Consider the following 26,111-nt stretch of genomic DNA (forward strand, 5'->3'; position numbering starts at 1 on the left):
AATAAATAAACATTGTTTTTTTTTTACAATAAATATCAATAAGAATAACTATATGATGGCTTCGCAGACAAGTGGCGGGCAAAAAATATATTAGTGCCGCATTGGAAGCATACGAGATTTCTTATAGAATATTATACAATAAGTGTAAAGGCAACATATCTATATCATAACGGAATAGCTTGCAATTCAAACATCTGCTACTAAGTGCGATGATAAGTAAAGTACCTTAAAATACATATATAACTCAAAAAGTACTCCGATCCGATTTTTTACAGGCTTTTCAGCGGGTTTACTTGTCAGTAAAACAAATAGTGGGTACAAAGTATATTCTTCACATAACTTTGATCGCTTTTTTTTTAACAAAATACAAGTCTTTTTTTTTATTCGGCGGGCTGAAACAAGAAGAAAAACCGATTAATTTATTATAATTTCATATTTTTATGTATATCAAAATCGTCAAAAAATGATGCCAAACTCTAAAATTAATCAAAGTAACCCCGGTTTACGGTACCTACTTACGCATAGAGATATCACAACAGTTTGTCGGGGGGAATCTTAGCTTCCTGCTATAATCAAATAAAACGATCGTTCACACATGTAATTATTATATTAATGCCATTTTCACGACAAGTTAATGTAACCAATTTAAAATACCTATGCCGGTTACAATAAGGCTAATTCTCTTCTACTAGGCCACAAAGTCAGATGGTCTAGACCGCAGGTGAAATTGATAGTTAAGTTTAATTTCACCTTAGCATTACGAATTTAACGCTTGTATTAACAATTTAAAATAAAAGTGGAAACAATTCGTCAAGCAGGTCTATATAGTATAGGTAAAGTAGTCTTAGAAACATGCAAGAAAGTTGTCTTCTTATAGTTTTCAAATTGGGTTAAGCGATTTTACTAGTTATTTTAGTAGGTATGAGAGTTATGATCCAGGGCTTAAATTATCTACAATAGCTTTGACAGCCTGCCATGTCTCGCGGGCTGTGGACACTATTTGTGAGCCAGGCAGCAGGAATCCGTAGGGTCCGAAGGAGTCACGCAGATCCACATGGTAGGCGAATTTGATGTTGGCACGAGCTTTTGCCCAGTCGTGCGACATTCCCGATGCCGGCTGTCGAATCTCGGCTGCAGTTCCGACCTGAAGGAGAAAACATGACTATCCTCAAGAGTTCTTCCTTGCGGTATGGTGCCTGTTAATTCGAAAATCTATTGCGTCAATAATTGATGAGGGACTGTTTGAAGTAAAGGTAACTGATTTCTTCTTGGCTACGACTTGAGAGACTGGACTGGAGTAGAAGATTCGACGACATCCACATAATTTGTAAGCGTACCTGGTACTTAGTGCCATACATATCAGCAAGCGCAGCTGTAGCCAGCTTCCCCATTTCCACCAGTACGCCATCGTCGGCAAACGGCGCGTGAGCATGCGAGCTTGGCACCAGCCATGCTTGCGAATACGCGTGCAGGCTTATGTACACCTGAAACAAGTAAATTAAAAATAACTAGTAGTTTGCCCCGAACCAGAGACTTGTCATACGCTTCGCTTGACAGACAGATGAAGTGTGCGAAAGGGAAGCCATCACGTATATGAACAAGCCACGAGTGTGAAAGAGGCAGACTACATATGAGAAAACGTAACCATTTTTTGAATTCGAAGGCGGCCGAGGCGGCCAAGCTCATATTGCCGTATTTTTTAACGTTAAAAATATACGAGAATCAAAAACAAAAATAAATATTAAGTAATTTAGTGAAGATGGTGTCATGTTGTGTGCCGGGTTGTTGTGTTTCAGGGCCAAAAAACCCAGGGAAATACTCATTTCACAGGTAATTATGATAATCGTAGCGAAATTTTCGTAACGATATTTTATCAAATTAACAGCATAAAAAGTGTAAAAAGCCAATTTGTACAGTTCATTATAAGTTTTTCTTCAATTGTGTGTTAATATTTCATGATATTAGTCAATAATTTAGAATATTTTGTGTAAAAACCTAAACTGTTACTTTACGCTAGGGCTTGACAAAATGTTCATATGACTGTATCGATAACTTGTCGGTATATTAGTAGGTATGGAATTAGTTGTTCACAAGACATCATTAAGATATTAACCTTTATAACCGACTTAAAATAATAACGATTGTTATAATACCTTTTTTGAAGGTGCAAGGTTCAGCGATAAATTTAAATTTCACTTTCCAACACATTACTTACATTTTAACCACTTTTCCACGGCTTTGCCGCCAACACAAGGAAACACAAGACAGCGTATACTTGTACACAGCGTATACACACCCAACCCAACTTGTGAGGCGGAAAAGGCTCGAAATTCAAATTTTCTTTGGTAAGTCAACTATTTGCGCCTACTGTTAACACTTAGCATGTGTTTGTGTTAACGACATTGCACATGTTACACCACTCACACCCGCATACGACAGAAACCTGCTTTATCAACGCGAGTCACCTGCTTTACCGACAGCGCCGCGTTCCATAATGCTTGTTCGGACTACGTTAGTAATTTAGTCAAGTAGCGAGTATTTTAGTTACTAAACGTCCCAGAACACCAAACCAGGTGAGAAAAATAAAAAATCGCAATGAGTGGCGATACGATTTTAAGTCGACACGAGTTTCAAATTAACTATTCGCAAATGTATTACAATACATATGGCCCTTAAAATGTTCGATATAGTTACGTAATGTGCTAATTATCGCACTAGTGCGGTAAAGTAGCTCCATATGTACTGTAAAATAAGTAACAATATATATTTGACCATTGTGACACATGTGTACCTATACATTTGACCATTGTGACACATGTGTACCTATACATTTGACCATTTTGATGCTGACTGTAACGACTGTAACTGTAGCCTCGGTTATCACTATCAGTATTGTTATTTACTATGCGTCCGCTGTAAAAGAAAATTAAAGGTACTAAAGGCGCTAATAAGGTCTAATAGTAGTAATAATACTCATACCTATTACATTTTTTATAAAAACAAACATTTGAAAAAGTAGTCAATAAAGCAGTTAAACATCGATAGATTATTAATATGTTGTAACATGACATCACTATTTTTGTTCGCACATAGACAATTTACGCACACACTTGCATTTCATTTTTGGTCACACTTTTGAAGTTTGACAGTCGTTCTATACTATCCTATTTCTATGCCCCGAACTGAGAACTCGCGTTTCGCCAAAATCTATATATAGTAAACACCCCTATGATGGGACTAGTCAAATCCTGTAAAATAAGTATTTACCATCAGTTTTTAAACTCTGGCAACATTTTACCATAAACAAGAGCAAAAAAACTGCTTTAGTTTGATTTTCCATTGATATTTAAAATCCCATGACTGGAGCAAAATCACATGGTTTTAATTTGTTCCTAATATTAAAACCAATTGCAGCTTTGATTAAATATAGAAAACATAAAGGACATTTTTACAATTATAGCTTGGGATTCCTCCTCCAGATATCAATGTTCATAATGCTATCATAGCATAAATAAAGAAATTCAAGATGGCGACCGTTTGTTCCAATTTTGACTACAGATTCATATTAAGCGGCTTTTTATAACTGGTAGTAAATGTAGTTATCAGTGTTGTTATGATTTTGATATGACTGAATTAAAAAAAAGGAGAAAATCAAAACTGGCGAACTCTGTTCATTGTTGACCCCCGTTTAACGTTTGTTATTAAAAGTCCTTCCGCACACCCGCAGGTCTTTATTTGGAAATCACAAACCAGTGACACCTACTAATATTTTATATTCCCCTTAAAACGCCCAGTTTCCCGAGTACCCACCACAATTGGACAGCAATTAACTTCTAGCTTCATAACATCATAACATAACCCCTTAAATCGAGCCTGCTCATAATTAATGAATAAAATGTAATAAGTACCCTCAACAACGCGTTTACCTAATTTCTTTTATATCAGAATAAATTTACTAAAGTTATTATTTGAATGTACATACCTAATGACAGTGTGGCTACCACTGTTCGGTGTTCGGCACTGACATAAAAGCGATCGAGAAACGTAACTAACTTTCTATGCATCTCGCTTGTACTCGCATATAAGTGCGAGCGAGATGTATAAAAAGTATATTACGTTCTCGATAGCGTATATGTTATTAGTTTTGACACTGTCAGTGACTCATAGTACGGGTACTATTCATTAGCATTTTATTTACTTTATGTAGGATAAGTGCAAAATTCCTGAGGTAGGTGGATAGATACATTTAAATAAGTACTTCAATTAAATAATCTGCAAATGGGGTCGAAGTCACTGGAAAACGTCAGCGATCAGATAATTACTAACAGTCTAAGCTACCAGTAAAAGAAAACCGTAATAACACGAGTGGAATTAATTATAGACAGAAAGGTGAAAGATATGGCGCTATCGTTTGTTCGTATAGACAAACGTGTATATTTTATGCCAGTCAGAGTTTACGTTGACTTACTTATTCAATTAAAGTAATTGAAGAAATTACTTTGAGCGGCTGTAGTTATATAAGTAGTTCGTTTTAGGGTTCCGTACCCAAAGGGTAAAGCGGGACCCTATTACTAAGACTCCGCTGTCCGTCGTCTGTCTGTCTGTTTTTCTGTCCGTCTGTCACCAGGGTGTATTAGATATAGATACAGCCTGGTGACAGACGGACGGACGGACAGCTGAGTCTCAGTGATAGGGTCCCGTTTGACCCTTTAGGCACGGAACCCTAAAAAACAGAATAAAATAAATATATTTAAAAGGGCCCATACAACAAACGTGATTTTTTTGCCGTTTTTATAGATAATGGTACGGAACCCTTCGTGCGCGAGTCCAACTTGCACTTGGCCAAGCTTTTTTTTGCATTAGATAAAAGGCAAACAATGTTGACGTCTCTTTTTATTGAAGATTATAGAAACACGCTTTTAAAAAAATAGTTTAGATTGCTTATGAAAGCAAAAGAATGAAAAAAAAAACCTTATATGATTTATAATTGTCAACATTTCGATTTTCTGACCCTATAATTTTATTGGTTCTCTAAATTTTAATTGAAACGAGAAATACGCTGATAGTTTATTTTTTCCACTAGGATTTGTATTTTATTTATTATAATTTTTTTAATGTGTACTTATTCTAAAATTGCGTAACTTCACTTCTACGCTAGAAGTTAGGTTTTATCTCTATAGAAAAAAAAAAGACTTAATTAATCTGATTTCTGTCATTGGCAATGTTCTAACTAAACTGGTCCATTGTTGTTTTAAAATAATTTTGATAAAATATCATTATATCTACGACGTTTTGGATGTTATAACGGATACTGATACACGAATACGATACCGGCTTTCATACGGATACGACGGATCGACGAATTGTAATGTAATTAAACGTTTCTATTGTACCGATATCTTCGACGAATCATTTTTGCTATTTTTGCAGTAGGTAAGGGACGAAACATTATTTGGTATACTTTGGAGGAGTATATACCTCATCGATCCATACGGCTTTGTCCATTTTAAAAACGATTAGTAGATAGTAACTTATTTATTTGTTTTGAAATTCAATCAGTAGGTCGTATTTAATTGACAAGGTCAAATCCAATATTATGACTTTATTACAGCTAATTTTTTTCGTGATGAATGGCAATGGCATTTCACGTATTGTGCCGTAGAATAGGGTTGTTTCTATCTACAAATCTTAGAGCAGAATTGTATCCCAATAAATTCTTATGGTTTATAAGAACATGTTAAACTACCTTTAGTGGACCTCTAATGAGCATACTTTTGTAAATATTGAATTTAAAATATATTTTAATACACGTCACGTGACCCACGTCGAAACGACATTGAAGATACTGATGACGTCACAACTCTCGGTTCGACACGGTTATAACCGCGAAAATCGAAGTTCTCAATTGCGGGCATTTTTCTTTGTCACTCAAATTACGCCTTAGTAAGAGTAAAAGAGAAAGATCCCCGCAATATGCAATTTTCGGTTTTCGCGGTAGGTCCCCCGTTGTCTGTTCTCAGTACAAAATTTAATACTCAAGCCGTAGCCATTTTGGTGGTGGCAATTAATTGAAGCTTCGATATCTTCACTAAAAATTAACATCATAGAAATGCTAATGGGTAACGAATACTTTATGATATAATATTTTACTAGTTGGTTAAAAATATACATATACACAGCTTGCCCACCACCTAAATGGCCACGGCTTGAGTATCAAATTTTGTACTGAGAACAGACAACGGGGGGCTTGGTGTTACGTGTCTATGTACATAGTTGTGTCAAATCGTAAACTGTGATGTCACACAATTTTCAAAGAGCGTTTTGGGCGCGAAAGCATGTGTCAAAACATTGAGGTGTATAATACGTCTAAAATACGTAGGTACCTAGCTACGTGATTATATGCTTTTTGCCTAGCTAAGCCTGGAAACTGAATTCGTTTGACATCTCACGGCTTTAAATAAATTTAATAAAAAATTTGCTAAATACTTGTTTAAATACGTTTTTTAGGGTTCCGTAGCCAAATGGCAAAAAACGGAACCCTTATAGATTCGTCATGTCCGTCTGTCTGTCCGATTCTGTCACAACCACTTTTTTCCGAAACTATAAAAGCTATACTGTTCAAACTTGGTAAGTAGTTGTATTCTATGAACCGCAGTATGATGTTTACACAAAAAAAGAAAAAAAAACAATAAATTTTGGGGGTTCCCCATACTTAGAACTGAAACTCAAAAAGACTTTTTTCATCAAACCCATACGTGTGGGGTATCTATTAATAGGTTTCTAATATCATTTTTTTCTAAACTAAATAGTTTGCGCGAGAGACACTTCCAAAGTGGTAAAAAGTGTGTGTCCCCCCCCCCCGTAACTCCTAAAATAACAGAATGAAAAATCTAAAAAAAATATATGATATACATTCCCATGCAAACTTCCACCGAAAATTGGTTTGAACGAGATCTAGTAAGTAGTTTTTTTTAATACGTCATAAAAATTAAAAAAAAAAAATTTTTTTTTCATCAAACCCATACGTGTGGGGTACCTAGGGATAGGTCTTCAAAAATGATATTTAATTATTTAGGTTTCTAATATCATTTTTTTCTAAACTGAATAGTTTGCGCGAGAGACACTTCCAAAGTGAAAAAATGTGTCCCCCCCCCTGTAACTTCTAAAATAACAGAATGAAAAATCTAAAAAAAATATATGACCATTGTATATTATATTACCATGCAAAATATATTACCATGCAAACTTCCACCGAAAATTCGTTTGAACCAGATCTAGTCAGTAGTTTTTTTAATACGTCATAAATGGTACGGAACACTTCATGAGCGAGTCCGACTCGCACTTGGCCGCTTTTTTAATTTTTATCCTATTTTAGCTCAAGAAAATTAATAAAATCGGGAGAAATAATTCGTGTAGTTTCGTAAATTGGTATATAAGTAGTTATATCTTGTGGTCTCCAGAAAAACATACTAAAAGTCTTCCACGGTGGGGTTTGTGTTGAGGGTGTAGGAGGGGGAAATACCTTCAACCCCTCCTACACCGTGAGCACAACTCCCACCCTCGAGGACTTTTAGCCAGCTTTTAGCATGTTCATCTGGACACCGCAAGGTATAATTGTGCCAATTTACAAAACTACACGAATTATTTCCCCTAATTCTCCATATTCGGGTTCATTTTCTTGAGCTATTTAGTTTTTAGGGAAACTTAATACCTGCCTTAAGTATAAACTGAAATGAATATCTTATACTAAGAAAATTTCAGTTTGTAATTTATATAGTAGTGTTTCTACTTGAAATAAAAACAAATTAAAATATTTTCTGAAAATAATTTATTTTTTTCTAATACTTCTAAAAGGACCAAGGTGGACCAAGGTGTGCAGAGAGTGGAAAAGAAAACAACAAAACATATTCTCCTAGACTGCAAACAGGTAGAAGTATACAGGAGCAAATACGTGTACACTAAAAGAGGCAGTTAGCAACCTGAAAACATTGCTAGGCTTCGTGGAGGATTTGGGCTGGTTAGAGTAGTGCTACCACGTTTCACCAAAGCCTTTTAATTTCTTTGATTACCTTTATTTGCCCTCTATGCTCGGCCAAGAACTCAGAGACGGCCCTGGTCTCAGGCTCGCTAAAGGGATGTGGTCCAGCGTAGTTGTCCGCGCAGGGGTCTCGTGAAGAGTCCTTTTCGCCCCAATGGTAATCCCAGTTACGGTCAGCGTCCACTCCAACACAGTCTGTGCGGCCCCAATTCCATGGAAACCTGTTAAAGACAAAGACAAGTACTTAAACAAGTACTAAATGTAGTACTAGTGTAGTGGTTTTCAAAAAAGAACCTCCCTGACTGAGGAAAAATCTGTGAGTTATTACCTCATTTAACAGCCTCCTAGCGTAGTAGCCCGACCTACGAAGCTGGAAGTACAGGGGTTTGAATCCTGGTAAGAGCATTTAGTTGTGTGTTCATCACGAATATTGATTTGTTCCTTAGTTATGGTTGTCAATCAAGTTGCCCGTAACTATAAACATTATGTAGCTCATGAATGTGAATAAGTGGTAGGCAGGTATTCTTTAACTATCATTCATGAGGATGTGTTGAGGATGTATATTTGTTAATGCTCGTTCTCGCTAAAGTGGTCAAACGGTTTATAATGAAATTTGAGAGCTGGTGATCTAACAGTTACGCGTGCGGGTTCCAAAATAAATAGTCATGGATTCGTAGTTTTTCGAGTGCACTGGACTTTTGGAAGGCAACTGTTATCTGGCCTTTCCAGCCAAAGGGTCTATTAGGCATTATTATAATATCATATCCCGTACCCATGTATAAAATATGAGTTCCAATAAGTAACGCATTTGCATGAGTCGAGGTTTCGCATTGAACCCACGATTTCCGGTTTTGAAGCCTTATGCCTCTGCCTCCAGCGCTCTCAACCTGTTTAGTGGGAATGGTCTATATAAACATAGTTCAATGTTTATGTTCGTTGAAACAAGATAAGGAACTGTGTCCGGTAAGAAACAGTTATATAAATGGTGCCATCGCCACATATATTCTACTAAAGAGAAAACTTCGCGGCCACGGCAGAATTACCTTATGGTCTTGTAGCTACTTGTATTGGCAATGAGTCGATTCAAGATAAATGTAAATGCTAATTTGTTATAAAATATTTTAAGTTTTAAGATTGTCTCATCCTTAAAAAGAATTGTATCGAAATGAGCCCTTTTTAGGGTTCCGTAGTCAACTAGGAACCCTTATAGTTTCGCCATGTCCGTCTGTCTGTCTGTCTGTCCGAGGCTTTGCTCCGTGGTCGTTAGTGCTAGAAAGCTGAAATTTGGCATGGATACCGTAAAACGCTGCAACTTTGCCTGGATTTTGACGTTTTTTTCTTATATCTGTGAACCTATTTTTCATTATGAGTTTCATGAGTATTAGTCGGAAAATATACCCTATGCCTTACCAGATAAGACTCAAATCTCATTACCTAATCATACTGTATTTCCGATTTACAAGCAATCAAAGTGGCAGGCAAAGTTGTAGGCCTAAGACGTAACTTTGCCTAGACGGATATCTCCATAAATAATGTGTTGCTATTTGCAATAATATTTACTCTTGTGCATGAGACATTATGCTTGTCCCTGACAGTCAAATTATTGCCATAAGCTTAATACTTTTTTTTTCACATGTAATAGGTAAAGTTGTAGCAGGTTCCACAAACTTTCTATACAAAAATATCGTTAACTGTAGGGTTGTGCCAAAAAATTATTATTATTAAAAAAATCTATTTATATTGTTAGTTACAAAATAATCAACAAACAAATGTAATATAATGTTGTTTGATTTATTTTTCTTTTAGTATTTAATAATTTGAACTTATTTTAAATTTTTTATTACAAGTACATTGCAGATACACTATTTTGCTAATTTTCAATGCATTATTATAGTGTAAAGTTCTATTTCATTGTAAAGTTCTAATCACCCATCACCTTTGAACTCCAATTGTAATCGACCTGACACCTGACAACCCAGATTTCGATAAGAAAGATAACTGCAAGACAAATCAAATGAGCCTAAACACAGTAGGTTTATTATGTGTAGTTTGGAAGTTGCTATTTTCGGTCTCCATCATCAGACCATCTCTATGAACATTGCATTGTCACCTAAGTTACATAAGTATGTCAAACACCTCAATTGGTCGCTAATAAGTGGTTGAAAATTAGATTGCAAATTTTGAACAAATAGACAATTACAAGTAAACATACAACATAATTATAATACAATAAATATACAATTGCAAGTAACTACAATAAAAATATAATAACAGATTGCAATAAGTTTTTTTTTATAATTTTCTTTTTAATACCCATAAGTTTTTTTTGTTAACGTTAGTTTATATGCAATAATAAACTGAAAGTCGGTACCCACACTGAAAGTCGGAGAAAATCGACTTGCAAGATTTGACTTAAACAAACATTGCAAGTTAATAAAAAGCTTGTAATAAATAAACTCATTTAAGCAGTTTAGGCAAGCTTATTTTTACTCTTTTCTGTACATTTATAAAATTCAGCTAGTGACAGCCCTAGACCCAGGCAAAATTGTGTCATTCAAGTTTCCAAAACACTGCCCAATATTGCCTAGTACGTTATTATGCTATCATGTCCTTTTCTTGAAAATATTAAACTAACGGGAAATAGACAGTCTTTACTTACCCTGGGACGTTACCACTTCTCAAAAAACACCTTTTTCGTAGATAAAAATTCAAAAGTTACGAGACACTAAAAAAATGCTGCCACTCACGCCGACTTATGATACGTAACTGGCGGAGCAACAATGGAGTTACCATTGTAAAAAAATGAAATATGTGTTGCCAGAATAATGAAAATTACTACCAAATGGTAAAAAACAAGAAAAAACTAAGCAAATTCGAGAGATCGTAATTGAAATGAAATAGGCAAAATTGAGCTTAAATGGCAAAGTTGCAGCATTTTACGGTATATAAATCAATAAAACCGACAAAGTCGTACAATAAAATCTAAAAAAATAAATTTTCCCCTACACGTAAAGTGGGGGTGATTTTTTTTTTCGCTTCAACCCTAGAGTGTGGAGTTCGGAGATAATCGCTCCGAAAGAAAAAAAAAATGTTTTCCCCCCCTCTAACTTTTGAACCATAGGTCCAAAAAATATGAAAAAAATCGTGGAAGTAGAGCTTAAGAAAGACATTAAATGAAAACTATAGCGGACATGATCAGTTTAGCTGTTTTTGAGTTATCCCAAAAAGTTTTCCCTTCATAGTAAAAAGACTTACTTTAATTAGGTACTGATTATACTAATTTGCCTATTTGTTTAACTCGGGTGACAGGTACCGTTTCATCCCTTGGTTAACAATTTACTATACTTTAAGCTCCAGTTTAGCTTATTGTGACGGAAGAGTAACTACGTAACCCTACACTGAGCGTGGCCCGACATGCTCTTGGCCGGTTTTATTTATAATAAAAATAAGTCGTCTTCAGAAGAATATTTCAAGACTTATCAATAGAAACTTCGCTACACACATAGTATGCCATAAAAATTACAGCGAGCATGGACACATTATGAGAGGTTCGAACACTGTTCGAACATATACCAAATAAACAAGAATTTGACACGAGTTAAAGAGTATGTTGCATTGAAGCATCATATATTGCAAGTTTCATCTTCAAATTCTCTTTAGATCTATTTTAATCATAGTACAGTCAAGGTATTAAATATCGACACGGACAAAGTGCCAAATATATGTATACACGACCTTAATGCCCATACATTAAAGTAGTGTGTACATAATTTTGGCGCTTTGTCCGTGTCGATATTTAATACACTGACTGTACAATTCAACGGATCTTATGATAGACCAGCTAGCCATAGACCCAGTTTTAACTGTCAATATAAAATATAGATCTAAAAAGAAAAACATGTCTCGCTAAATCCATTTTGGATCCATAGACTGGATCCATACTGGATCTATCGAGATAGCATCCTAGCCCGGCACGTTGAGTCCGCTTGCACGCCAGTACCACAGTGTAAAAAGTAACAGTGGGCCGACGCTGTTTGCGTAAAAGCCGACACCGCTCAAGGTCACCTACCTAGGGTTGTCACAGACTTACACAACTGCCCAAAAGAGTAGGGAAATGTTTTTAGGTTTCATATATGTGTACTAATTTTAAAAACGGCGTCTATTTTGGAAATAAAGATGGCAGACGTCACTTTTTTTTAAAAGTCGTCATGGGTGTTGTTTTCTGGGTTTTTGAGGGTGTAGATTTCAAAAATGGCATCTATATTGAAAATAAAAATGGCGGAAGTCACTTTTTGAAATGAGTGTCGATGTGTCTAGCACTAATTTTCAGATCTGCACCTCCAAAACACCCCAAAATGGACGTCATTTCAGCCGGAGGAACCTCGGAGATGACACCCATATCGATTTTTAAGAAAAAATAATGTCCACCATCTTGGATTTCAAAATGGACGTCATTTTCGTAATCGGAACCCGGATGAACCTCGGAGATGACACCCATATCGATTTTAAAGAAAACATCATGTCCGCCATCTTGGATTTCAAAATGGATGTCATTTTTGTAATCGGCACCCCGAGGACTCTCAAAAATAATTAAAACATCAAATACTACATGATAATTACCTATACAAACAGAAGCAAGAAGCAATTTCTTACATTTTAAATAAACTCTTAAACTACTCGTAATTTCTTAAAATAAGCTATAAATCATGTCCGCTATTTTGAATTTAAAAATTTGATATCATGTAATATATTTTTGTTTACACTGACAATTAGCACATCTCGTATCGTCGTATGCTATAATTTAATTGTGCACAAATTGATTGATAATTACAAGACATGCGTCAGCCCTCAAAATCATATCCCGGAATACTAACAATGGCGTGTATGAAACTCAGGGACCGCCCCTCCCGCCCGCTGCCCCTCGCTCCCCGCACGGTTGCTCCGTTTAGACGCCTTCGTCGACCGACTGTATTATTTCTTAGACTGTGCCAGTACCTAGGGTATCTACAATTTACATATAGTCAGGTCAACAAGACAATTTTTTTTTTAATTGAACATTTAACCCCACTTATTTTATCACCATTTTTATTAGTGATAGGTAAAAACGTCACACGTCAATTGTATTTTACTAACCAGCCGATATAATAGTCCTCAGATTGGTCCTGGAGCCGAGACCGTGTTTTCTTCCACAGTCGGTCGTGCGTGTGGGAATGCTCGTAGCCGTCTGGGTTCAACACTGGCATTATGTAGAAGTCAGCCTGTTTGAGTACGTCGAGCTCTGCGCCTAATGCAATGAAAGAACAACATCAGTTGTCGACACAAGTGAAACCAAAACACGTCTGTCTACCTAGACTCAGAGGTAGGTACAGGTACGGACTTAAATTGTTGAGACATTTAGGGCTTACTTTACATTGAACATTTCATACCGTTAGTATTGACAACCAATTTAGATTGAACCCTCAATGGCTCCACAATTGAAGTTCGTGACTGTACAGTCAAGGCATTAAATATAAACACGGACAAAGTGCCGAAAATATGTATACCCGACACTAATGCCCATACAGTTTAGTAGGTACGTCTTTTTGGCACTTCACCCGTGTCGATATCTAATATTTTCTTGACTGTACCATTATCGATAAAACTTTACAATTCACACAAAAAATAATTGGTTTAATGTAATACAGGTACCTACTCAAACTATTTTCAGTTTTATGTAGGTATACAGAGTCTACGAGGACCTAAAAAATTTAACTGTTAGATTTTAAGGTATGAACATTATTTCTCTAGTTTCTTACCATTATATGAGTTAATACGGCAAGCAATATAGAACGCTGAATTATCGCAGAGCTGAACACTAACTTAGCTCGTAAAATTATCATTAACTACCTAGATTATCATTAAAGTTACACACATAGGTGCACGGTGATAACAATCTTTAAATAAAACATGTACGATTGGAGTGACATACCTACCTACTTACGTTTCTCTAAGTATATTCAACCGATTGGAGCGGTATCTTTAATAAATTACAAATTAAAAGTCATAGATTAAGCGTCATAATATCTATTCGCTACCTTATTAAGCAACTACGAGTACTAAGTAATACTTAGATTGATGACTGATGAGACCTTGCCGGTTTCGGTCACAGCGACTGCGTGTACTGTCTTATATGTATTACCTACTTATAATTGCGCTGGCGCTATCTCGGTGAACATCATTCGCTTGGCTTGCATCTTCTCCTTGCTGACTTTTCTCTTAAATTGCTTTGATTTTATTACCTAGGCCCTTTTCGCCTTCAACTAGTGCATGGAGAATCCAAGTAGCAACAGCGGGCGCAATCCACTCGCGAGCGTGCGCTCCTGCCTCGAGCCACACTGCTGGCTTCATCCGAGAACGCAACTGCCATTTCTTTTTAGGATCCTTAGATTTTGTTCCCACTGATTGAGTTTCATTCGATGGAAGTGAAATCTGAATAAATATAAGAAATTGTTAGATTTTACGAGCTCATAGTTATGAACAAAATAATACTAAGGTAAGGTTAGGTAAGGTAAGGTAATAGTAGAGATACTAGTAATGTATTATGTTTGGCTCAATACCTTCACAGCTACTAATGGTAGACCCTCGGAAGATCGCCCCAAGGGCACTAGCTCGATGAGGTCGGCATGGAGATGCTGCAAGTACTCCAAGTAACGTAGAATGTCAGCGTAGCGATGGTATCGACGCCAAGTCATAGGGTGCCCTCGCAGCTGTTCCAACTCCAATCTTTGTTTCTTTGACAGTCTGGGATTTTCATATGTTATCGCTTTCTGTGAGACAGCAATATTAACAAGTAAGTATAATTAATTCTAAAGTTACTTTTCTGTCTTAAGAGCAGCGAAGTAATTAACGAGGAACGGTTTTAGTAGTAATTTACTGATTAACGGAACGGTTTTAGTAGTAATTTACTGATTAACGGAACGGTTTTAATTACATACTACTTTAACAATAACTATCTATAGGTATATATTTTAATACCTGCAAGTCCCAAATAACCACATCAAAGTCGATTTTCGAGGATTTCATGTGATCTTTGACGTCGATGAGGAGGTCTGGTGGAACCAGCAGGTCGGTTGATCCGTTTAGCGAGGGCGGCGTCCACCACATGAGGTCCGAGCCCTGAGCTTCTTCTTGCAAGTCTAGCATCTCGCGGACTTTCCACTGAGCGTCTGGGTACGCTCTCAGCAGTTGAAAACCTTTGTAATTTTTCTTCAACGACTTTTTGGCCGGCTTTTTCTCTATCGAAAACGAAATAAGACTTAGTATTGTAATATAAAGCAATCGGTATATTTAACTTTAGTTAAGCGTAGATACAAGCTATTATGCCCAATTCGAATTGGTAACTGTAAATCTAGTATTTTGAGAAGTGCTATCTTAATTTAGAAAGGATTATTTAAGATAAATACGGGCTTGTTATCTCATTATCGACCATGTCTAAGTAGGCATGGCCATGTAATCTAGTCCGATATAAAAGCGCAATTAGGTACATCAGAAGAAAGTGAGATGCACAGAATCGATTAGGCGTGTTTTTACTTTCGTACTACAATGTAGGTATGTGCATGAATTGCATTTTATCTATTTACTCAGGTTCTTACTTTCATTGACAACATACGCGCCATCGTCTTCTTCGGAGTCCAGCAACGTTTGAAACCAACCACTTGTAGAAGTTGTTAAAGGTGCGTTAGTGGTTGTCGAAGTGGTGGTAGTGGTCTGTTGTTTCTGTTTTGACTTTTTTGTCCACCCACCACCAAACCAAGGTTTTGTAATCCAATTATATATACTAGAAATAAAACCTGGAAATAAAAATGATTTAAAAGTTTGGAACAGTTTTGTGATGATAACTAAAAATATCAATATGTCGTCAGCTATCATCATTTAAATTTTCTTACACGTCTAGACTATCTCTCATATTCTTATACAAGACTTTCAAATGGAATTTGCCTTCTTTCTCTAGTCATTAGGTAGTCTAACTTATTTACAACGTTATACTGAGTCTGTGCCTTTTATATATCTCACAATTTGAAGTATAATAAGTATTAAGTATGTTTTGATGATCGCACATTTTGCAGAAAAGGCTCATGAGCACAAACGCATTTTTTTTCGTATATAGGTAGCTGCGAAATTGCATGGAGAAATTATGAATGAATTGATTGATAGAGTCGCCATGTACTTTTTCGGCTGATGGTATATATGTTTTAATGTTTTCAGTCGATGATTATTCTACTGAGCATTTTTAATATCCACTGTGACAGAAAAAACGGTACTTGCAAATCTTCAGAACATTTGCGTTTGTACGGGACAACGCAACGCTAGACAACTTCGTGGAATGCCCCAGAACCTGTTGTGAAAAGTAAACAAACATCGATTATTATCTCAACACTTTCAAGTTTTTATGTTTCTTACGTGTGACTTAATGTAAGCACTGGTGGCCTACCGCCACTTACAATCCGGAGGTCGCGGGTTCAAACCCCGGCTCGTACCAATAAGAAACCGGTCTAATCCCAATAAGGCCTAGTTTACCTTCTGGGTTAGAAGGTCAGATGGCAGTCGCTTTCGTAAAAACTAGTGCCTACGCCAATTCTTGGGATTAGTTCCCAAGCGAAACCCAGGCTCCCATGAGCCGTGCCAAAATGCCAGGACAACGCGAGGAAGATAATTTGTGACTTAATGTCCAATAATTATTTTGCGTGAATATCATTTTGAGGCCCTACGCGTATGTACATCATTCTGATCTGAAAATCATTAAAGGCAAATAGGTAGTTATAAGTTAGGGTCGGTAATAATAAGAATTCTCAACGTGCCTAACATTGGCACGCGACAATGCATAAATGTTAACCAATGATCGGATACTTGTGAGTGCAAAATTGCGACCCTATGCAGGGGACAGTTGGCTATATCGTACCGCCGGTACATATCGAACTTATGAAAGAATTTTTTTAATGTGTATTTGTAATACCACTACTGGTGATAAGTTAAAAATACCCAATTGCGTAAGTGTTTATAATTAGACAATCAATGCATATATTTTTGTACTGATTATTTTACTAAAATAGCTAGTCGTTTAAGTCTTACTATACCTAGCATACTAGCAAAGGCACGATTTCAATGACCAATTATTTTTAAGATAAGATAAAGATAGTTTATTATTCAAGTAGGCATATTACAATGCGCTTATGAAAGTCAAATAAAACCACACCGGCTCTAAACCCTACACCTCTGACCCGAGAAGATTTAAATCCCCCCTCAATTGGAGGAGGGTATCCCAATATGGACCGGCAAGAAACTCCGCGGGATACATCTTTTCAAAACATTACATCCTATAATTACATGCATTAAATAAGAACAAATACAATTTAGATTACTATAGAAATCATGCAATTACTCTTTTTGAGTTGTATAAGTGTGATTTCGGATTCTGGTAATAAATATTTGTCATTTAAACCTAAAGTAAGCAATAAACTTGAAAAACGCTTCATAGATACCCTACAATGTTAATAGATAATGCATTTTGAATATGTAATTTAATCCCAGAATGCTCATCTTCATAATTTATTTATTTATTTAACCTTTATTGCACAAAATACAAAAAACATACAAATGGCGGACTTAATGCCTAAAGGCATTCTCTACCATTCAACCATAGGGCTAAACAGAAATGTAAAAATGGTGCAAGAAGAAAAAGTAAGAGAATATAATTTTAAATCTATTGCAAACAACTGGATAAATTAATAAACTACTACATATTTCTCACTTACATATTAATATATGACGATGGATACTAGTCAAACTCTTGTTTCAGCAGATGCTTATGAAGCAATCTCTTGAAAGCTGATTTACTCGGGGCTTGTCTTATGTTGAGAGGGAGCGAATTCCAGAGACAGCAAAGGAGTTAGTCATGAAACCAGTATGGTGAGCAGGAACTGAAAGTTTAAGAATTCGGGAGGTACACAGCAACAGCACGCAGTGCACAGCCTGGGCGAGGCGAGGGGCGTCAAACAAGAATTTACTCTTAAGATACAAAATAGAAAATAGGGTACAGAGGGTAGGTTAAGGCATCTACGGCGACGGATAGAGGACTGGTTAGGTCATTTTCCGAAAATCATTATTTCCTTGTAGCGTAATTTCCAGTCGCATTTTTTCCTATTCTTAATTTACACCAGACGTATTTATTCCTAACATGATTTTTCCATTCGCATATTTTCCCATTAGACAATTTAACTATTCTTAATTTACACTAGACGTATTTATTCCTTGCATGATTTTTCCATGCGTAGATTTTCCCATTAGACAATTTATCCACAATCACCCAAATTGCGTACAATTAGCAATACCGACGGAGCCCCGCTTGCGCGGGGCTCCTATTCTGTGCCGTTTGGCCTTCGGCCGTTTGAAGATACCTAACGAACCTAACCTACCGTTAAATTTTCACCGTCCCAATCCCAACACTCCCAACACCGACAATTTTGCAAGGAATAAATACGTCTAGTGTAAATTAAGAATAGTTAAATTGTCTAATGGGAAAATATGCGAATGGAAAAATCATGTTAGGAATAAATACGTCTGGTGTAAATTAAGAATAGGAAAAAATGCGACTGGAAATTACGCTACAAGGAAATAATGATTTTGGGAAAATGACCTAACCAATCGGATAGAGAGCCAATTGATAAATCGTATCATAATGAATTAGTAACAAGCAGTAACGTGCATAGGTAGAAAACCCGTTTCAGGTTTTTTTGGTGATTTCGATTTTACGTATAGTTTGTATAATAAGCATGTAGTTTTAGAATCAATAATCAGTCTTCTACGACATTTCTATTCACTTAATTTTTACCAAGACAATTAAATTTCATCAATAACTGGTAAGTATTGGGCAAAGAGATATAGAGTAACGTTGGAGACTAAAACCAGATAGTAAATATCACGAGATTGACTTTTGTTATAATTACTCCAATAAACATTTTAACTAGAATTCAATAAGCGTTACTATTTATAAAGTTAAAACCCGGTTTTTGTATTTGGCTGTAAACCCGGTTTATTCGATTTCGGTGAAATCGGGTTTATGACGCCTAGCTGAGATGTAGTATGGGATAGCGCACCGTTTAAAAAATAGGTGGTACTGGTAAATTTCCAATATGACTTTGGAACTCCGGTAGCCGTTTAAAAAGTGTAAGACTCTTACGGTAGATGTCGCTCGTCAGAGCCTCCCTATGTGCTCAAATGACAGAGCACTGCACTAGTGATCCAGTAGTCGTGGGTTCAAGTCCCACCCAAGACAGTGAATTTATCCACTTTTGGTTTATTCATTATGAATTTAGCCAATATACTGAACTTTTATATACACAGTCAAACACATTTGTAACATCGTCCAAAAACAAAATATCCACGTTTAAGTAAAAACTGGTACGATATAACCGACTCTCCCCTATATTGCTGGGTAATTGTGATAGCGAATTAACTCTTTGCGACGCCGCTTGGATCGTTTGTTCGTTGGATCATACCAAGCTGATTAAATGCCATAGACGCGTCTAGTTACTCCTAAAAATAGAGGTGGAAAACACTGCTCTGGTGGTTCTTCTGCATTTATTCTAAGTATGTTCTATTTTTGCCTACACCTATAAGGTCAAGTTCGACACGATTTTCTACTGAATTAAGGACGAGAAATTAATTTATGCAAGGGATTAATCTCGTTTCCGCTTTGTTACCCACAAGAGAGTTGAATTAATCGGGATAAGGTTGTTTGCCAAGCGGGTCTTCGAGCTTTTTAAGGATGCATTAGGAAAAACGCTAAAATTTTCTTCATATGGATAGGTACACTAAACCTACATTGTAGTAATTTAGTTAGTTTCATTGCTTGACTTTATAGTCCCACGAAATACATGACTGAAGTAATTTGTGGTACAAATCAGTGTATAAACGAGATGACTCGCATACATTGTAAAAGTAGAAAACCCGTGCGCCAGTGGGGCAGGCGGTGCAATCTCCACCAGAGCGAGAGCAGGATCAATTTAATTCCGCGCCAACCCTCATCGTTTCACCTTCTCTAGCGAGTAGGTTTAGATAGAGACAGTTGTGACCGACAGCGGGAAAACGGGCAGGTAATAGCGCGTGAGAGCCTACGCGGGCGCAGGCGCCGGCGACTGGCGGTTTGCAGATCAATTTTCGCATAACTCACTGATTGGCCACGCGATAACAGCCGGAAAGTCACTTGAAACGACCCGCACGTAGACCATCATCACTATTATCCTTAACACTACTTTCTCGGCATGTCTTGTCCGGTGTTTTAGGTAAATGGATATTTATTTCATCTATAAAATAGGTAAGAAATACATTTCTCGAACTTGCGTCTAAGATTAAATGATGTGACATTATCATTGATGACTACTAAGTTGATACATTTACCCACATATCATAATAATAATTGTTTTAAGAATATTTAAGATGTGTATTCGCATCAGTTATTCAACTTACTACTTTGTAATAATTTTTGTGCGAAAGAATAGTCATCATTTGGTGTAAATGTGACAAATATGTAAAAGTTCCATGGCAATTTTTGTTTTGAGAACTCGAAAGCATTTAAAAAACTGGAACTTTTCCTAACATAATTCTATAGGACTGAATTACCCACCTATAAACCAACCTGGCTTAGCTTGCTTCTTTGGTGTTTTCTTCACTTTATCTGTGTTAAAAAACTCAGGTAACCATCCAGATTTCTTAGGAGGGCATGTTTTATTCTTATTTGGGGTTGATTTCGCTGGCTTCGTGGTCCTGCGCGTCACAGTGATTGGACGACGCGTTGATGTCGGCTTCTTGGTTCTCACTGTAGGGCGCCGAGTGCTAGTTTGGCGATAGGCGTCTGGGGCTGACCCTCCTATCCATTGGTACTGCACCCCCGTTGCCAAATCGGGTCGGTTATGCTGCTCTTTAACAGGCGGCCGTTTAGTCACTAAGAAGTTTGTGTGGCTTTCAATGTTAATTGTTGTACTTTTAACTATCTTATTTTTATTCTCACTAATTGAGTCTTTGTTTACAGTTTTATCATTTTTAAGTCTCACTTTGGTCGGTTTAGGGGTACGCGGGCGCGGTAAAGGAGTCGTCTCGAAGGACTCCTCGGTGTCGTCCCATATTATTAATGGGTCCAACGATTCCGAATCCGAGGAGGAGTAAGAAGGTAGGCGGCGAGCCACGACCGCGCACGCCAGCAGCGCAAGCAGCGTCAGGCGACGCGCCATGTGAGCCACGCGAGCGTGTGTACATGGCGAGGTGCGAGCGCACTGTACCCGTACCGGCGAGGTGTGCGCGCCTGTGCAACCACCTTCCCTGCCACCGCCATCAAAGCGACAATGTCGCTTTCAACTCGCCTGCTAGCACTAGGTCAAGTCGCTCGCTTAGGTTTTATGTTATTATTTATTCTCTTTACTACTTACTTGTCTAGTCATCAACGATTTGACTTGTTTCCACAACATTAAAAATAAAACACATTTCTGCGGATATAAAAGAAAGTACCTAATTCACATAAGTTGATTACGATTGTGCACGCTGTCATTGAAAACTACTGTACTGACATGCAGTGCGTAAAGTAGATCATTTTCTATGGTCCATTTCCCGCGCCTTGGGCTAAAGGGGTGTTACTTCACGAGCGTATCATCTATAATGGTAGACTTGTAACTGGTGACATGTCATTGCATGGTATGATGATTTGCATTATAGAGCTCTATTTTAGTTATTATTTGCTTTCCAAAAGAGAACTCAAATTGAAACTAATATAGTTAGTTGCATGTAGATATCTATCGACATACATAGTGTAGGTAGGGATACGATAGGAATCTAGCATGGATTGTTAGAGACACACAAAAATCCATTTTTCATATTTTAAAGGCCCAGCACCTCTTTGGTACCGTATCCATTTTTGCTCCTCTATCGATTTCACTAATAATATATATGTATATTTTTATCTTTAATGTATATATCTCATGAAATAAAATAAAAGTGGCGATCAACTTTAAACTGAACTTGGGATTACTTACTCCCTTTTTTTCGACGGAATTTGATAGTCCAGAGTAAAACTTCAACACATTTAAAAAAATCCGTTCACAGGTTTAGGATTTAGGGTAGTGGCACCAAAAGATGACCGGCCCCCAAAAGATGAACATTTGGCCTTAAAATCGATATAATTAAATCGTGAATTATTTTACGTACGAGGGTATTTTTTCCTAACGCGGCAATACTTTACCATGGTTGACATTTAAACTCCCAGACAATTGTGATGTGCGTGTGGTTAAGAGCGATCGTCAAATGCGCGGTCCACACCAAAATCGTCATTTGGATGGAGATCTTAATAAAATTAGCGCTTCAAAGTATACGCTTATAATTGCGTATAAAATTTAATTATGCATCTACTTACATGATTTTACACAGATAAGATTCTTGACTAATTCCTCTAACGTTTTCGTTATGAAGTATTGCATAGGTATTTTATCTTATTTTATTAAAATATTTGCAGTTCAAGTTATGGTTCCAATAGATGAACGGTGGTCAACTTTTGGGCAAGGGCTTGTTTTTTCAAATGCTTGTATAAAATCTAATAGAAAAGGTAGACGCATAATTTATGTTTTAAATTGATAGCTGGCTAGTCCTTGATTTTTTTGATCAAAGGATGAACAAATCTGTCTTTTATTTAACCCATTTATTTCAAGGTTTATTTTAGTATGGGCTGTTCAACTAAAAATCTTATCTCTAAAAGATGAACTATGATACTTAACTAGTTCATCTATAGTTCATCTTTTGGGCTCAATTCCAATACATGAATTTTGCATAAATATTGATAGTTCATTTCTTCAATACCGTGTCCAAAACTTGAACCAAGTAATTTGTTCGTTCATGTTTTTGGTAGCATTTTCAACACTAAACAAGTTTAAATGTAAAAATAGTGAATTTTGTATCTTTAATCGGTAGCTTAATTACTTTTTTTATATTATTTACAAATACAAATTTAATAAGTGTAGAAAATCATTTAAATTTATTTAAGGATCATATTTTCTTCTTGGAGCAAAATTCCACTTAGGGCATTTATTAATTCTAAGGAGCAAAGTTGCTAATTTCGAAAATTTAAAATTAGATCAGATCAGATCAGATCAGAGAGCCTTTGGTAAGTGGCTAAATATCCATCAGGTATGAGACCTATTTTCCTGTGGCACAAATAATCCTCTCTCTCTGGCACAAAAAAATTGAAACTGAGATTTTGTAGACCACTTTTTTCGCTACCGATTATAATTGCTCAGTGGTCAGAATTTAACAAAAGGGCCAAAGTTACACTCTATCATACTAGTTCATCTATTGGCATCATGTCGTTCAATATTAGGGTACTTGATTTTGGTTTTATACTGGTTCATCTTTTGGGGTCAAAACGTTCAGAGATAGGGCACCGTGTTCATCTTCTGTGCATTTTGCCCTATTTCATCATATAATATTTTTTATAAAAACACTGAATTACAATATGAGCATTTGAAATAATTAATTGTAATCTAGATTATATGCTGAATCATATTAAAAAAATTAAGTTGTTAAAAATAAGTTACAACATATGTAAAAACAACCTTAAGTTGGGGTAGTCCCTTAGCTGGTCATCTTTTGGTGACTTCACCCTATAAGGATTTTTGTGCATTTGGGGTTACTTTTACAAAGAAAAACAACGATAGATTAAGAAAATCCATTCTATTTCAAAATAAGATTAGTTTCGATATGCTCTGGAACCGAATCGTTTTTTCTATGTTCGAGGCATTATTCTAAAACAATAAAACAAAAATCTGTTAAGATACCATTAATTATCTATATAATCTAAAAAAACTATATTTTGCGGGGTGTCATTGATCAGTGATCAAAGTAACCCCTTATAGGCGATCAATGACACCCCATGTTGCAAAAACCGAAAAATAGAAATGGCCGCCATGATTATGATTTGCCTGATTCAATGAATTACATCAAATTTATGTATTTACTATGATTTGAGAAGTTATACAGGCTACTAAAAGTACACAAAACTGATACTTACATATTTTAATTTTTTTCTCATATATCGACGTTTACCCCTCGGACACAAATCACAAACTGGCAGTGACGTTTAATCTTGCCAACCGTAAAAAAATCCAAAGAATGCGTTTAGAAAGCGTAATATTCAAGTTTGAACCTGAGGTAAAGTTTTTATCAAAGTAAACCCAGGAATCAAAGCAACCCCAATCCCCGGCACGGAACCCTAAAAAGGAAACCTTATGGCTAAATATCTCGAGAACTACTTGCGCTATTAATTTGAAATTTGGAATAGTTATGAACAAGGCTAACCTAGATGCATTAATAGTACATTGTGATACAAGTGTGCTAAGTTGGTCATTACACACGAGGCGATATTGTGCACGCGAGCCGTAAACGACCAATGCACACGCGTTTCATACGACGTTTTTCAACACACTTGCGAAGAAAAAACAAAACTTTTTTTGTCAAAACAGTAAAAGTACAATTTTCAAAATGGTGGTTTACAGTTTATAAACATCGAATAATTGCACTAAAGCGTGCTTGGGGGCACTTATTCGCCAGTTCATTGAAGTAGGCTACCAACACGTTTTCCAAGAAAGACTGGGCGTTATTGCTGATTTTTCATTGAATAAAAGTTTCATATGCCGCCAATTATTTTTACCCGATTTTGATGGTAAAAAGTTATCGTTCTCGGCTCTTGCCTTTATTAGTATTACTGGAAGCGTCAATTTTATGTGTTCTTCATTTTCAATGCTTGAAAATGACATGTTCGTCAATATATAAACTAAAAACATGCAAAACTATTCCAATTTTATGACAAATACGGAAACTGGCTGGCGCGTTTATTTTTTTACGCACGATTCCAATGCGCTCAATGCAAATTAAGAAGGCTTAACTCAGTCGGATAATATAATGAAAAAGCACAAGTGTTATAATATACTGAAAAAGCACGCGTAGGATTATGAGCCAAAAATCGGTGGAATAAAAACGTCGTCTTGAGCAAGTGTGTTGAAAATAGTTATTTACAGTACTCGTGTCGTGTTTTAATTTATCGCCATATATCCTATTTTTCGCACTTCGTAAATAATATTATAGTTTAAAGTCACAGATTAATTGATCAATCTGGATGACGACCGGTCTGGCCTAGAGGGTAGTGACCCTGCCTATGAAGCCGATGGTACCGGGTTCAAATCCTGGTAAGGGTATTTTTTTGTGTGATGAACACAGATATTTGTTCCTGAGTCATGGGGGCGTTCTATGTATTTAAGTATTTATAGTTATTTATATATTATTGTCTAAGTACCCACAACACAAGCCTTAATGAGCTTAATGTGGTACTTAGTCAATTTGTGTAATAAGGTCCTATAATATTAATTCTTACATTAAAATTTACTGAGGTACCTATGATGATGAAAATTGCATCAATACAAAAGTCAATTATTTCATTATTTATGTCGTGAATAATAGGTAAAGTTAGTTAGTATTGTACGTAACGATATACCTATTCACTTCTGAGCATTTAATATAATGTAAGTTGTATATCGAAAGTATGCTGCCCCTAACCGTATCATAAGTCTGGGAAGCACGCAGAGGCAGCATCCCCCAGGGTATAGGGGCTATTGTGAGTTGCTGAATATGTACTGGGCTATTGGGTGAAAACGGTGGACTAAATGCTGGGTTATGGGATAAAACCTGGACGCCTGCCTGTTAAAACGGTATCCTAATTTATTTCTAGCTGGCGAGGCCTCGCTCCTGTAAGGCACAGCTACTAAACGTGACATGACTCTGATGATGTGTGACGACTTTAAAGGCACCTATCTGTAGTATATCTGTCTACGTCCATACTCGAGAATGCGTAGACTTATTATTACAATAACTATGCATTTATCTAGACGTGTGGGGAAATGAGAAAACTACAGAAAAAATAAAACTTCCTACTTAATACTTATACTTAAGTATAGAATCATGAAGTGAGCGTGGCGTTATGATGAATTGTACGTTGTACGTCAAC

General features: G+C 36.4%; 1 protein-coding gene across 2 annotated transcripts; it reads right to left on the reverse strand.

Moving 5' to 3' along the window:
* Positions 1 to 588: 588 nt before the first annotated feature.
* Positions 589 to 22,105, reverse strand: LOC133521343 (carboxypeptidase A4-like). Of its 2 annotated transcripts, none has more exons than XM_061856254.1 (9): positions 20,712 to 22,105; positions 15,670 to 15,867; positions 15,053 to 15,312; positions 14,635 to 14,844; positions 14,317 to 14,506; positions 13,172 to 13,322; positions 8,070 to 8,259; positions 1,338 to 1,484; positions 589 to 1,144 (listed from the first exon to the last, which is right to left on the reverse strand). In XM_061856254.1, the coding sequence occupies exons 1-9, from the start codon at positions 21,301 to 21,303 to the stop codon at positions 929 to 931; spliced, it is 2,154 nt and encodes a 717-aa protein (XP_061712238.1). In that variant the 5' UTR covers positions 21,304 to 22,105; the 3' UTR covers positions 589 to 928. The 2 variants fall into 2 exon arrangements, with proteins under 2 accessions (XP_061712238.1, XP_061712237.1); XM_061856253.1 differs by having other exon boundaries at positions 20,700 to 22,105.
* Positions 22,106 to 26,111: the final 4,006 nt, after the last annotated feature.

Source organism: Cydia pomonella, chromosome 9 (assembly GCF_033807575.1).
Source record: "Cydia pomonella isolate Wapato2018A chromosome 9, ilCydPomo1, whole genome shotgun sequence".
NCBI classification, from domain to species: domain Eukaryota; kingdom Metazoa; phylum Arthropoda; class Insecta; order Lepidoptera; family Tortricidae; genus Cydia; species Cydia pomonella.

Excerpts from the sequence above, each read along its gene's own strand:
- LOC133521343 (XM_061856253.1), bottom strand. The coding sequence starts at position 21,303 with ATGGCGCGTCGCCTGACGCTGCTTGCGCTGCTGGCGTGCGCGGTCGTG. Across the intron at positions 8,260-13,171 it reads GAGGACTATTATATCGGCTG|GTTTCCATGGAATTGGGGCC; the intron begins GTTAGTAAAATA and ends TGTCTTTAACAG. Across the intron at positions 1,485-8,069 it reads AGCATAGAGGGCAAATAAAG|GTGTACATAAGCCTGCACGC; the intron begins GTAATCAAAGAA and ends TACTTGTTTCAG.